Raw genomic sequence first — 14,583 nt, 5'->3', positions numbered from 1 at the left:
GTGTGGTTACTCTGTTGTCCATGGTTGGGAAATGTTTTAGATGCCATATTCGGCCACTGGGAAACTTTGCTGCGCCTCCAAGTGTACCTGACCACATTTCTCTGGATTTTTCTATATGGGGTCTCAGAAGTAGCACTCCCATTGATACAATTGAAGAATTGAAGCAGTGAATTGTACAATCATGTCAACATTTATGAGCTGTTCTGAGGAGGGGGTTTGAAAGACTTCATAACTCACTGTAGAGGTAACTGCAATATTACATCCAAATGCCAAGATGACATGTGGAACGCTTCTGTTACTATGTAAGAGTGTATGGTAAATAGTAGCACACTGAAGCAGTATTGTGATTCGTGTTGAGGTAGGCCATGCATGAAGTTTGAGTAAAATTACAAGAGGCCTTAGGTGAAATGTTTGCATTTAAAATACATTTGTCCTGAAGAGGACAATATTTCATACTAAAGTCAGTGGCAGCTGATAACCACACAATCACAGTTATTTCGCAAGTGGCTTGTATGTGGATCCAAGTATGCGAGAACATTTTTGCTTATATTAACATATATTTTCACCTGTATCAGTTTTCACTATTAATTGTCAAACATCCTGTATGAGTAAGTTTAGTATGTATTGAACTTTATTGTTGATGTGCAACTGTTTGTGTTGCTTTAAGTGAATGCATTTAATCCCTATACAAAGAGATTACACAGTTCCCATTAACAGCCTGACTTCTTCCTTACTATAATACCTGTGTTTATTGGAAATGGGTCTTGCATTTACTTACTTAATAATTCAGAATAAATTTTTCATTCTACAGCAGAGTTTGAACTATTATGAAACTTCCTGAAAGGTTAAAACTGTCTCAGATGGTGATCTGAACTCCTACTCAAAACTCAGGGTCCTCCTTCGGACCATGGTATGGTCCAGAGTTTCTATAATGCTTCTGATCATGAGATATTTTGAATCTTGATCTGACACCAATTTTTGTGGCATGATATGTTGACAAATCACTTAGAAAGTGCAGTCATGCACAGGACCATAACAATACACATTGTTAGATATTAAACTAAATGTAGTTGTAGAATGATTTACCTTTGAGGCTGCTCTGATAAGCAAAATAACTTATTAGTTAAGGTGACATTATGCTGAGAAGATTTTTTGGAGTCACTAACAGAAGGCTTTTTAACTCCAGACTCTTAAACAAAACACTGAGCCTCTTCCTGAAGATCAAGCAGCACAAGAGGAACCAAAGAAGAAAGAGTCTGTAGCCACCCAAACACCAGGCCGTACAGTAAGGAGCTCAAAGTCTTCACACGATTCAGCAGGGACGGCTGCTCCAACCCATCAGGTAATTTTAAATTGTATTTGCGCTGTGTAACATCTTGTTGCTCATGTTGATTTAGATGGAGCATTACAGGACCTCACATAAAATTTCACTAAAATTGTGTTGTTTACCTTGTCAAATTACAATGTTGATAACAATTATGTGATAAATTGTGAGTGCAGGTGCTAGATCATGAAAATTGTTGAGCCCAAGTATCCAATGAAAACACCTAACAGTTCAGGAAATTATCATTGGTGTTGGCACCCCTTTAATATTGCAAGTTATGAGAAAATGTTGAGCACTAAACAAATGTCATTTCTGGCAGCTTTGAAGTTCGATCACATTTCTGCACAATGACTCATGAGAGCATTAGAGATTATGTAGTATGCTCCCAGTATGAGAAATTAACTGCATATGGTCTTGTAGGATGCTTCGCATTTAGTTCGTTGCGAATATTGTAGGCAGCTGGGAGTATGCAGGAACTAGTCTATGTGTAGTGATTACAGCACTAGAGTCTTTTCAGGAGAGGGAGGTTTCAGATCCTTTTCTTTCCATTCTGATTTATGTCTTAATGGTCCTCCTGAATTGCTTCATTTGAATACTGGGTTGTTTATTTTGAAGGAACACAGCTGATTTCATTATCGAATCCAGCTCTGACTGAAATAGTGATTTGTCTCTAATAATCTTAACGAGCGAGGTGGCGGAGTGGTTAGCACATTAGACTCACATTCGGGAGGACGACAGTTCAAACTCATGTCCAGCCGTCCTGATTCAGGTTTTCTGTGATTGCCCTAAATTGCTTCAGGCAAATGCCGGGATGGTTCCATTGCAAGGGCATGGCCAATTTCCTTCCCCATCCTTCCCTAATCTGACCTTGTACTCCATCTCTAATGACATTGTTGTTGACAGGACGTTGAACACTAATCTCCTCCTCCTCTCTAGTAATCTTCATGTTGACCGAACACAAAGTCACAATCATCGTTTCTTTATATGCAAGTAGCTTTGATATGATACTGTGACATCCAAAAATGTGAGTGGGACAAGTGTATGCTTCAATGGAGGGAGAAGAGGTATAATAAAACCTCAAAGTTTTCTGCCTACGGGACCATACGGCAAAGCCATCTTCTGTTTACATTTAGAGAGCGGATTCAGTTAAAATGTTTTTTTCTTTTAAGCCATCTGATGTTTTAAATTAATTTAGAAATAGTTTGTAACTTCATTGATCCTAGTAATTCATTGAGTGGTGCTCTCATGGTCATGAACACTACGTAGAAACTTGTCATGGGGTCACTGCTGTCAACTGAATTTTTTTACTGTTGCCTTATAAACATCCTAAAGTTTGTATCTGTACATAGATGCCATACATTAGAGTTCGTGGTGGTCAAGGGGTTAGCGGTCGAGCTTCGTAAGACAAACGTATATGAGGCAACAGTTCAACTCCCACTCAAACCTTCATTTTTGTAGTACAAGTGTAAATTCTGTGATATTCAAAAAATTTACACCTACACTATTTGTTCTTGCTACATTAGAAACGTCTGACTGCCACACATGTTAACTGCCAAATGGGGCCTGCTTCTGTATCTGCAGCTCGAAGCACCGAAGTCCAAAGTAGTTCCGGGTACTTTACCAGATTGCATGTATAAGGGACTTCGCAAATCACAACGTGCGTACATTTTCAGGGAAATTCTATGCGTTTCTTAATTTACTTGACAATAGTTATAAATATATTTGTGCTAGTAATTAAATTTAATTAAAAATAGAAAGTAGTCAAATAACATGACATTCACTAAAACTTCATGCAAATACATGTAGTTTTTATTAATTATATTACCTCTCAAATGTCATAAAAATTGAATAATATGACCAGTGATGAAAAAAATATAGATTGAGAATTAAGTCTTGAGTAGTGGGAGACGGACCGTCACCTCATACACATTCGTATTACAAAGCTCGAACGTTAACCACTTGACCACAATGAACTATAACATCCAGCACCTGCACACACACATCCATTACATAATAGACACATAAAACTTCTGTTGCAATTTTCGCAGAATTGCCAGAGTAGTGCACCTTACTACTTACACGTTATGTTGTTTTAACAGCCTACTAAAGGTGTACAAAGATTGTTGAAGTAAATCTGTGATCCCAACGTCCTGGCCTCCCCTTTTCAGTTCAATTTCACATACATATTTCAACTAGATCTTTTTCAAATATCCTCTCTAAGTAATTGGCATATGTTTCATTTCATTGAATGCTTTCATTTTAATTTGTTTGCAGCATGACAAGACTGAAACCATAAGAAATTCAAGGTTAGCAGCTACTGGTAGTGGTAAGATATCTGTTAGTTCCGAGACACAGACATCTCCTTCAGGATCTCCGAGATCTGGACGACACTCTCACCATCATCGCCACCATCACAGGCACCATCAGACGAATAGGCCAGTTGAAGATGTCGGACATCGATCTACTGCGTGGTACACACGAACAGCTCATTCTCAGGTACTTCTAATAGTGGAAATAGTTGAATTTGAAAAGGGAACTAATGGTAGTGTTATGAAACGAAAATTTGTAGCATCAAAGCTGCTGCTGTTCCTATTACGTAAGCAAAGGAAAATGTTACAAACTCAGTGCAAAAAAATCCATATTTTTTAATGTGTTATGTAAATCAACTGAAATTGTTTTTCTATCTGAATGCATGGTTTTATGGTGATATGTAATGATGAAATTCTCTCAAGCTTCCAGCCATGTCAAGTGGTTTAAAATCCATTTTAAACTACTTGATGTGGCTGGAATCTCAAGAGAATTTTATCATTCTTTTTATCATTTGGTTATATAATTTGTTCATATTTATATTCTAATTATAGTTAGTGTCATGCCAAATAATTAAATTAAAATATTCATGTGCAGAACATGTGAATTAGTATACAATTAAAAGCCAATCAGTAGCGGTTTAATCTACACATGATGGGTAGCTTTTGTTGGTGGAACTCAATTTGTGGACAAAATTTTATTTCATCATTGTTTCATAAACAGGATTTTCTTATATGGAACAAACAGAAATTACCCTAAAATCCTGAAAAGTTTGCCTTAATACGATAATGCTGCACATATGCACAATCAAATGAAATAGAAATAACATACGCAATTAACTTTACAAAATTGCATGTTACCAAGGAAATCCTTAATAAACAAGACTAACAACAGATGGGAAATAATACACCCACCAGAGTAGTTACAGGTTGAGCTGTTGCAATGAGTACCATCTGTATGTATCTTTTCTCAGTATATCTGCTATGAATTAGATCAGCTAACATTTTTATGTGATATCTTTTATATTTTACAGTTTCTTTTTTTTATTTGGTACTTTTTCATCTCCGAATAATTAATCAGCAATCTAATTAATGTTTCTCACCTGTGGTACAGATTAAGCTTCTGTTTGTTGTGTTACTTTCCCCTTATTTAGAAATTTGTTGTTTAAACCCCTCTTCTATCCAAAAATTCAATGTCAGTCCCTTCCCCCTCTTTATCACTTATTGCTCCATCAGTTTTCTTTAGTAACTCATTCCTCAAGCTAACTTCTGCTGTACCATTACAGCCCTCATTTACAGTTTTTTTTATTATTATTAATTGCAACTTTGCAGGTAACCATATCACATCAGAAGTGTTGCCCTGTTTCATGTGAAAATCCCAGTGCATTATCCCCACTTTTAAACATGTTTTGTCTGATTTTACTTTTCAGTTTTACTGAGAAGTGTAGTCTTGCTCTGAAAAAATTAGAACAAAAGGAAAATTAATTATAAAATTAAGTGACTGGGTGGAAAGATAGGGTCAGACATGAGGGGAAAGGGAGTTGCAGAGTAAGGAGGTGGTAGGTAACAGTTGGAATTAGTTTGAGTTAATGCCCAGGCGAGTGAGTCTGAACCAAGCACATGCCAAGAGTGAAAAATTGAAACATTGTGCAATAAGTCATAGTGTACTTCGAATGTTTTGCAACAGGATATTTAGTATTGTAGATGTGTATACATCGTTGTCCATTCATCCTTGCTGAAAGCTAAGTGATGATAATGTTGACAGAATAGTTGCACTTCAGCTGATACAACATGTGTTGTTTCACATGTGGCTTTTTCTTTAAAGGTGTAGGTGTTGCCAGTGCTAAGGCTGGAATAAGTAATTGCAGAAGATTGCATAGGTGTAAGTTTTGCAATGGAGGGTATCATAATGATGAGACCTTTGTGGTGAAGAAATCGATTGGAGGGAGACTGTTGAACTACAAAAAATGTATGCACTTGTATACTTCCAGGCTTCTGGTCCTGCATTGATACACTTACGTTACGAGAGTCTACTGCGAGAGGACTTGCTGCCCTCCTCTTACTTCAACTCAAATAATACACCACAAGATATTTGATACAAGAACTACATTCATTATTTCAGATGGCAATATACAACACATTCCACTAACTGCAGAGTTTGTCAGGCTCAGCTGCGCGGAGTGGCCGCGCGGTTTGAGGCGCCATGTCATGGACTGCACGGCCCTTTCCGCCGGAGGTTTGAGTCCTCCCTCGGGCATGGGTGTGTGTGTTGTTCTTGGTGTAAGTTAGTTTAAGTAGTGTGTAAGTCTAGGGACCAATGACTTCAGCAGTTTGGTCTCTTAGCGATGTCCATTTGCTGCATTGCTGCAGCTGTTTTAGGTACTCAATGAACTACTTCCAAGAACTGACACAGCTGTTGTACATGTTGTCGCCTGCACCATTTGTGGATTGTATTTTCATGGATAGAGAGTTTAGGATGGATTATAAGGGCTGCATCTTTAAATCTCACATGCTGTAGTTGTCAAGAGACTTGTTGTGATTCACCAAACTGGTCTACAAACCTCCAGTTTCCATCAATAGCTGTATGTTGCTGAATGAATGTGTACTTCACTGATTTACCTTTCTTGGATACAACCTTGTGTGGAGTTGAAAGACTTCTACCTGACAAAACCCAGTATTGTGTCAATCAGTGTTTGATGACTTGATTTTTCCAGTCTTTCCTTGCCTAAGATGCTGAAGAAAGCATCTGCCCCCAAAATAATATGTATTCTGGCTGGTTTGTATAAATCTTGATCAGCAAGTGCCGAACAAATGGAATGTTTCGAACTCATTGCGTCTATGTACCGAGATGGAAATTCATTGGTGAAGTTGTCCAAAATACCTTAAGTGGTTATAATACGAGACTATCAAGCTAGGAAAATACATCAATGTTTACAAACATGGAATACAGAAGTGGCAAATCTACTGTTTGTACTATTCACAGACAATGACCATTTGCTGAGTTACAGCTTTAGTTTGTTGGCTAAACCGTTAAACTTAAAAAGGCAGTTGGACTGGCACTCTCTAGTAGCACCCTACAAGACTGCAGATATGACAGCTGTCATTCAGTCTCCTTTTAGTAGCCTGATCAAACACAGTGCACCTTCTAGAGTCACCACTCTGGCTACACTTTGTGTCATAGACTTATGGAGCAACATGCTGCGATTTGCATTACGTACCTCTCAAGTACAAGCCTTGCACATGCTAGCAGAATGCCCAGGCCAGATGCACAAAAAACACAGCATTTATTTTTTGTAGCAGATGCCCATCGATCATTGATACTCAGTGGTTGAAACCCATTGTATTTGGTGAGTGCATGAGGTTCGTTACAAAATTTGCAATTTCCTTTTTATTTATTTTTTTAATTTATTTATTTATTTATTTATTTTTTTTTTTTGTTGGCATAAGCCACAGGTGCCTTCCTCTCAAGTTTCATTTGACTTATGGAACTGGAATTGCCTTGCAAATCTTCTCAGGGGCTGTTCCTAAAGCTAACCAACTCGAAAGCTTTCATCTTGTCTCCAAAAAATTCGCCAGTTGGTTTAGAGTGGTGAATGTACTCAGAAATTTTAACCTCCCACATATGATAATCTGTGGCTTGCAAACCAGGCAGAATTGTTTCCAAAACAATCACTTCATGAAATGAGACATCAGGCTAAAGGGCCCCTAAAGCTTCAAACAGCTACATACCTGATAAAATAGGTGATTGTAATCGTTCACCATGCCATGACTGACTGTAAATAAGGGCAACAAAGCTTTTGCATCCCTGGCTGCAGTTATTTTGGGATTGTCATATCTCTGCATGATAAGCCCCGAAGCAATCAATAGGTTTTCTGATGTAACAGATAAAGGTCTCAAAAGAACCTTTGCTTCACCTCATTAAGTACAAGTAAGATAGCGAAATTTCCTAAGTCATCATTGCTAAAACCCCATACAACAATGTCGACCCTGTAGAGTAACAGGAGAAGGCAGGCAAGAAGACTATCATTTGAGTTATATTTCATAATTAAACTAAAAAACTGCATCCCTGTTGGACAATCACTTAAGGCAGTCACCTTCAAAGGTTGATAAGTTAATACACAGTAACTTCAAAGACTTGACACTGCATGACCAATTCAATAGTTCCATTGTTTGTGATAGGTTAGCTTTCCTCTTTATTAAAACCTTTATAGTAGTGTCAATGAAATCCCAGAAATCCTCGAATTATGCCCTATCCTTATTATGATCCATATATTAATCTTCCATTTCCAGCAGGGCTGGAGACAACTCAAAATCAGTCTGAATCCATGTTAATTTATTTAATTTTGGTTCTAGTATTTCTGTGCTAGAACTGTCTACTGTCTACCTGTGCATATAAGAGCAGCCTTTGCAACACTTCTCGGTTCAGCCACTCTTGTTCTCCCTCAAGAGTTCATTTTGGAAATGGATAGATGGTAGCAAGAAGCCAACAGTTGCACTAATTTCCCAAGCATCTTAGTCAGTCCTAGATGTATTGAGTCATTTAGAAACTGATTTAGTGATTTACTCTTCAAAGAACACCATCTTGCCATAGATATCATTATCTGTAGTCACTCCTTGAATTGAGGTTCATTATATCCACTGTTCTTCCACAGAACTACAGGTAGTCTACTCCTCTCGCACCCCCCCCCCCCCCCCCCCCCCCCTGCTATAACCTATAAGTATGAATGCTTAGAGTCAGAGTGGCTATAGGGTAACACAAAATATGCTTAACATTATACTCATTATCAGTTTAACAATATGAGTAGTCTTGATTCTACCTCTTAATCAAAGTAACACTGAACATTACAGATGGTAACTTGCATTTGGAAATGTACTCAGTTTCTGCCACCCACACTGCATTAACTTCCGTTCATCTGTCCTGTTGTTGGGGACTACTTTCTCCCCTCTCCCCTCCCTCACCTTCCTGGCTGTTTCACACAGAGAGGTGGGCATCACTTTTCTTTTTTTTTCTCCATTGGTTGACATTTTTGTCCATTTTTATGCCCTTAATAATTGGTTCATCTGACTACAAGAACACACAGATAATAATGAACTCAAGACATTATTACTGCAAGTGTTTGATACAGAAAAAAACCAGTTTCCATGGAGCGGCTGTCCTAGAAGTTCTAGTCATGTTGGCTAAAGTAAACATCAGAAAACATGCGAGGCTGGCTGGGCCTGACTCTACAAGCCATCGGCCGGCTGGGAGAGTGCATGGGGGGGGGGGGGGGGGGCGGGGGGGCTCTGCTGGTGCTGGCATCTTGCAACTTCTGTGGCTTGCTGTACAGCTGGATGCCTGGATCACGGTTGTGGAATCTTATGTGGGTCAGTACACCCCTCCCCCTTTGGGGGTGGAGCATTGCTGATTCCCTGGGCCAGGAGTGAATGATCGCGATTTGGAGATGGCGTCTACATCCATGGGGGCCTTAGATGCTGGAGGGGAGCAAATCCCACTCGGTAGACACCTTGGAATATGGACAAAAGTGGCTGGCACAAAGAGTGCCCCGACGCCCCCCTTGTGGGAGCATGAGACGACAGAACAAGTGACTAGCAATCCAAGCCTTGATCTGTGGTGACGGTCTGCAGCAGTGAGGAAGGTAGAGGCGACTTCGCCTCAGGTTGAAGCCACGCAGGAGACATCAAACCGGTGAGGGGTGTGTCCGCTGGCCGGAGGGGCACCAGAGCCACTGCTGGTGGCTGTGATGTCAAAGGCTCATTGGGCGGTGTTGCCGCAAGCAAAGAATGAGGCAGGAACTCTGGCGTATAGGAGGCACTGAACAACGAAGGCACCAGCAAAGGTAGTTGTGCAGTGAGGAGGAGTGGGCAGGTGCCCACATGAACTCGGAGCTGATTTTGATGACGCCAGACCTCCTGGTCTCCTGTCTGGAAAGTGAAGACACACTGGCTCTTCTGATGCACGACGGTTGCCGGTAACCACCGGGGTGCCAACCAAAACCACATACTCAGACTTCCATCCCTGGCAGAAAGCACAGTACAGTGGAACATGACGGTGGGTGAGAACCCGGATGGAGGAGGTGGAGCAACATCTGCAGCTGGCGCCTATGAAGAAGCTCGGCAGAACTACAGGAACCAATAGGAGCCATCCAGTAGGCCATCGGAAAAACCAGTAAAATGCATCCTTGGTGGGAAACTGTTGCAGATATGTTTTCATCTGAGCCTTAAAGGTGCAAACCATGCACTCGGCCTCCCCATTAGATTTAGGGTGAAAGGGAAGGGGACGAACATGGCGAATGCCCAACCCCATGAAAAAATCATGAAATGCTTGGAATAGCAATTGAAGTCTGTTGTCAGAAATGAGAGTAACTGGGAGACCTTCCACAGAAAATTTTTTGAAAGCGCCTTGATAATAACCCTCTGCAGTGGCCAAGGAGCACAAGACCATGTATTTAAAATGCGAAAATGCGACAGTGATGATCAGCCAAAAAACATTCAGAAGTGGACTCATAAAATCCCTGTCCCAGGGCTGGGTCACTGGTGGCCATGGATAAAGCAAAGCCTTGGGAGCTGTCTGCTTGTTTGTGCACCAAGGACAGACAGCCACCAAATGCTCCAGCTCCCAGTCCATGCCAGGCCAGTACACATGTCTGCAAGCCAAGGCTTTGGTGTGGAGAAACACCCCAGTGACCTTCATGCAATATCTGTAAGACATCCCACTGCAAACCCCCGGGAATGACCACTCTGGGGCTGTGTCATCCATGGAGAGGAGGAGGACCCTGTCTTAAGACTGAGACATGATGGCACATGACAAAATAGTTATGAAGCAGATTGAAAGTGTGGCTGGGAGGATGAGACATCCAACCCTGCTGGACAAGGTGCATAACCTGCTTGAGGACAGAGTCAGATGCTGTGGCCCTGGTGACCTGGGTACTAGTGATCAGAAAGCTGTCTACCACCAGGTGGCATCCGAATGGAAACACATAAGCTCCTTTCTGTCAAACTCAGGGTCTCGACCGTTGGGCAACCGAGATAAGGCTTTTGTGTTGGCATGGTGCGCAGTGGGCCAAAAATGGATGTCATATTGGTGTTTGGAGAGGAACAATGCCCAACAGTGCAACCTGTGGGCCACCTTATCGGAGACATGGTCGGATGGACTGAATAGTGAAACTAACGGTTGTTGTCCATAATGAGTTGTAATTTGGTGCCATACAAGAATATGTGAGATTTGGTGACTGTATACACAATCGTCAGAGCTTCCTTCTCGATTGGAGGGTAATGGACCTCTGCAAGACTGAGAGTATTAGATGTAAACCAGTGGATACTCCAAGCCGTGTGCATTCCAATGGGCAAGGACAGCCCCCATGCCGTACTGCAAGGCATCCATAGCCAAAACCATATTGCGAGGCGTCCATAGCCAAAAGCAGTGGTTTGCTAGGATCGAAAGTAGGTATACAATGGTACCGACCTGAGGTCTTCAGCCTGGAAAAGGCCTGGTTGCACACCATAGGCCGTACTAAGGAAGCACCCATGTGGAGAAGAAGTAGAGGGCACACACAATGGTGAATACCCTAGGAATGAACCTGTAGTAATAGGCAATTTCACCCGAGAAAGTCTGCAATTCATGCAACGACGGGGACACGGTAGGTCTGTGAAGACTGCAGCCAGGCTCGCGAGGGTTGGGACAACCTCTCATGATGTGGTGTGGCCCAGATATTCAAGAGAGGGTAGGAAAAATTTAGACTCCTGTAGATTGCAATGCCAACTCATGGCCGGAAGCTTTTCAAAAAGGGCCCGGAGATTGTGCAGGTGGTCACTCGTGGTATATTTGGAAACGACAATGTCATCCAGGTAGTTGAAACGTTGCGGTATAGTGGATGTGTCCCATTCCTGATACTGTTGAAAAATTGTGGGGACAGTTGCTACACTGAACATTAACCGCTGGTATTGATACAGGCCAAAAGGTGTATTAAGAACCATGATACGCTTGGACTCTTCATCCTAGGGTAAATAGTGATATGATTCAGAAAGGTCAAGTTTGGAGAAGAATTGACCCCTTGCTAAGTGTGTGAACAGCTCTTCTGACATGTTGCAGTGGGAATATGTTGATCATGGATTGTGAATTCATGGTGACCATAAAATCTCTGCAAAGTTGCAGTTTACCAGAGGCTTTCATCACAATAACAAGGGGCGTGATCCTTTCACTAGAGGAAATGAGAACCACACTCTGAGAGATGTAAGCCGGTCCAACTCCACCTTTACTTGAGAGCAGAAGACTATTGAAATCTGCTGAGCATGAAAAAATCTAGTACGATTGACTGCTACAGGGTTATGTGGGCTGTAAAGTGTTTGTTGCACAGTAGGCCTTCTGCAAAAATTTCCTGAAATTTGGGGCACAATACAGATTGTGATGGATGATAGCGGAAGTGAGAAGATACAAACCATATGGAGTCCATCGCTATAAAGCCAAAGCCTGGAAGTCATCAAACCTGAAATGGTTTAGCTGAACTAGAACATAAACAACAATAAAACTAATATGCTGAATTACTGAGCTATAGGTAACATCAGCTGTGAGCTGACCACGCAAGGGTTTTGCTGTTTACCATATCCCCATGGACAGCTGTTTACTGGTGACAGCAGAAGACAGCCAAGGTGTGAATATGTTTGGGCATTAAGTGGGGAAACTGCCACACTGGTGTCCACCTGTAGGTGCAGTTATCGTGAGAGAACAAAGATCTCGATAAAAAGCTTCTTGGACACCTGATGGGGAACCGGTCCTGACCAGGATGCTTCCTAGATATCTGTATCCATGTTCTCCGATACTGCATTCTGTTCTGTTGATTTGGAGATTACATCAATATGGTCTTTTTTCTGACTCTTATGACAGACAGCGCAGTGCTGGAGGCATTTTGATCCATCATGTTGGGAGTGACAAGATGCACATGCTGAAAGTGGGGAGTGACAGCTGGAGTGCTGTTTATGTGGTTCGTGGAAGCTACTGGATTGGCTGGTTTGTACCGCCACTATGTTGTTCTCCCCGGACACAGTGGACGCAGCCGTACCACCTCGCACTGCCACGCCATTGCACCATGCTTCCAGCTGCCGATCAGCTCGTATGACTGGACGATGGACAACACCTTGTTGAAGGAGGGTTTTCTAATTGAAAGACCTGTTGCTGAACTTCCTTATCTGGGGCAGATCGGATTATAACATGAACCATGTCATCTGCATATGACCCTTTTGACTTGAACTAGATAAAATTGCGCTTGGGAATAAGGCCATGGAGAGTCGCAGCTCAGGCATCATAAGACTGATGGGGCTGTTTCCTGCATTGGTAGAATTTAATCCTAACAACCACAACGTGTGTGGCAGCAGTAATAGGGAGACAACAATGGGCATAAATTGTCAAAAGACAGCGGAGAAAGTCCTTGTAATGGGACCAACTGCCACAACGCCTGATACAAGGTGGGAGAAATCCAGGACAAAAGCAGTGCATGACATACCTCTGCATCTGTGACATGGACAGTGTGGAAATGTTGCTGTAGGCAGTGCTCATGTGGTTACCAATCTTCCATTGCCTTATCAAATGGTGGGGATGGAGGAGGAAATATAGCTGGAGGTGAGGGGGGAGAGAGCAACATCGGCAAAGCCTGTTATAGGACTGTAAGAACTTCCATCTGTTGTTGCACCAATGTTTGAAGCAGAACTTCCATGTCATAACAAGAAAAATGTCTGAACCGAATGCAAGGAACAACCGCACAACATAACACGTGAAAAATGACCCTACTTGTCACCAATGTGTTCTGACTACAAGAACACACAGATAATAATAAATACAACACTTATTTCAACCAGAAAAAACACTTGCCATAGAGTGGCTGTCCTACTAGTCCCAGTTATATCAGTTGAAGCAAACATCACACTCCATGCGAGGATGGCCAGGCCCAACTCTAAGCCGTTGGCTGGTCATTAGAGTGCACTGCGGAGAGGCTGTGTGCACTTCAGAGAGTAGGGGCCATCTGCCTGTGCTGGCGTCTTTTGATTTCTGTGGTGTATCGCATAGTAGTGCGCCTGAATCACGGTTGTGGAATCTTAAATGGGTCACTACGTTCTTAGTTTCTCTTACTGTCTTTTCATTGTCTCTTGTCTCATCTGCAGGGTTTGTCCAATAAGTAATGTGGCAGAAGTTATAACTTAAATATAGGAAAGAGTGAGTTAGTGTTGTTCAAAATACCATCCCCCTGCATTATTAGACATTCTTTGTATGCCCTCTTGAAGGTAGCAGTCCAAAGGATGTTCAGGCATTGCACTGAAATCTCTTGAATTGCGTCAGTAGTCCCAAAATAATATCCAGTGAAGTTTCTTATGGTGCATGAAAACAAAAGGAAGTCCATGGAGCCAAATCTGGACTGCAGAATGGTTGGAGCAGTGGTGACACATTGTTTGACCAGTGCCTCCTGTACAATTAGTAGCATGTTACTTAGCTAAACAGCTGGAAGTGTTGTACCGAGCTGAATGTCCCCCACCAGACGCAAAAATTTTTACCTTCCAACATGAATAAGTGAAGTAAAGCTGGAGGACTCGCATATGCTGCTGAGTATTGAAATTGTACTGAAGCTTTCTACAATGGGGTAACTTTTAATCCTGGTGCTCTTTGAAAACACTATGGATTCTTTCAGTGCCTGTCTGCCCATACCTCTTCTGTGACTTGTGTATTATAGCTGCTGCCACACCTGACTTTTCAGGTTTTCAGATCTTGTCCATTGCAGACTTGTCTCCAGTGTTTTATCCATGTCTACATTTATACTCCACAAGCTATCTTGCAGTGTGTGGCAGAGGATGGAGAGTGTGTCACTATAATTTCTCAAAGTGCTATTCCATCCACAAATGGTGTGCAAGATGGACACAATAAGTCCCTTTATAAGCTTGGATTTCACAAAGTTTACCGTCATGGTCATT

The 14,583-nt window shown here is 41.8% G+C and overlaps 1 protein-coding gene across 2 annotated transcripts in view; it reads left to right on the top strand.

Annotated features, from left to right (window-relative positions):
• Window positions 1-14,583, top strand: part of LOC126469841 (filaggrin) — a 358,695-nt gene that overhangs the window by 198,869 nt on the left and 145,243 nt on the right. For both annotated transcript variants that reach the window (XM_050097137.1, XM_050097136.1), the window contains exons 4-5: window positions 1,187-1,342; window positions 3,599-3,820. In XM_050097137.1, the coding sequence (XP_049953094.1) occupies window positions 1,187-1,342; window positions 3,599-3,820 (378 nt within the window). The remainder of the gene's footprint in view (window positions 1-1,186; window positions 1,343-3,598; window positions 3,821-14,583) is intronic.

This window comes from Schistocerca serialis, chromosome 3 (assembly GCF_023864345.2).
Source record: "Schistocerca serialis cubense isolate TAMUIC-IGC-003099 chromosome 3, iqSchSeri2.2, whole genome shotgun sequence".
Taxonomy (NCBI): Eukaryota; Metazoa; Arthropoda; class Insecta; order Orthoptera; family Acrididae; genus Schistocerca; species Schistocerca serialis.
The sequence above is the reverse complement of the archived record's forward strand: the minus strand, read 5'-3'. Positions and strand labels throughout refer to the sequence as shown.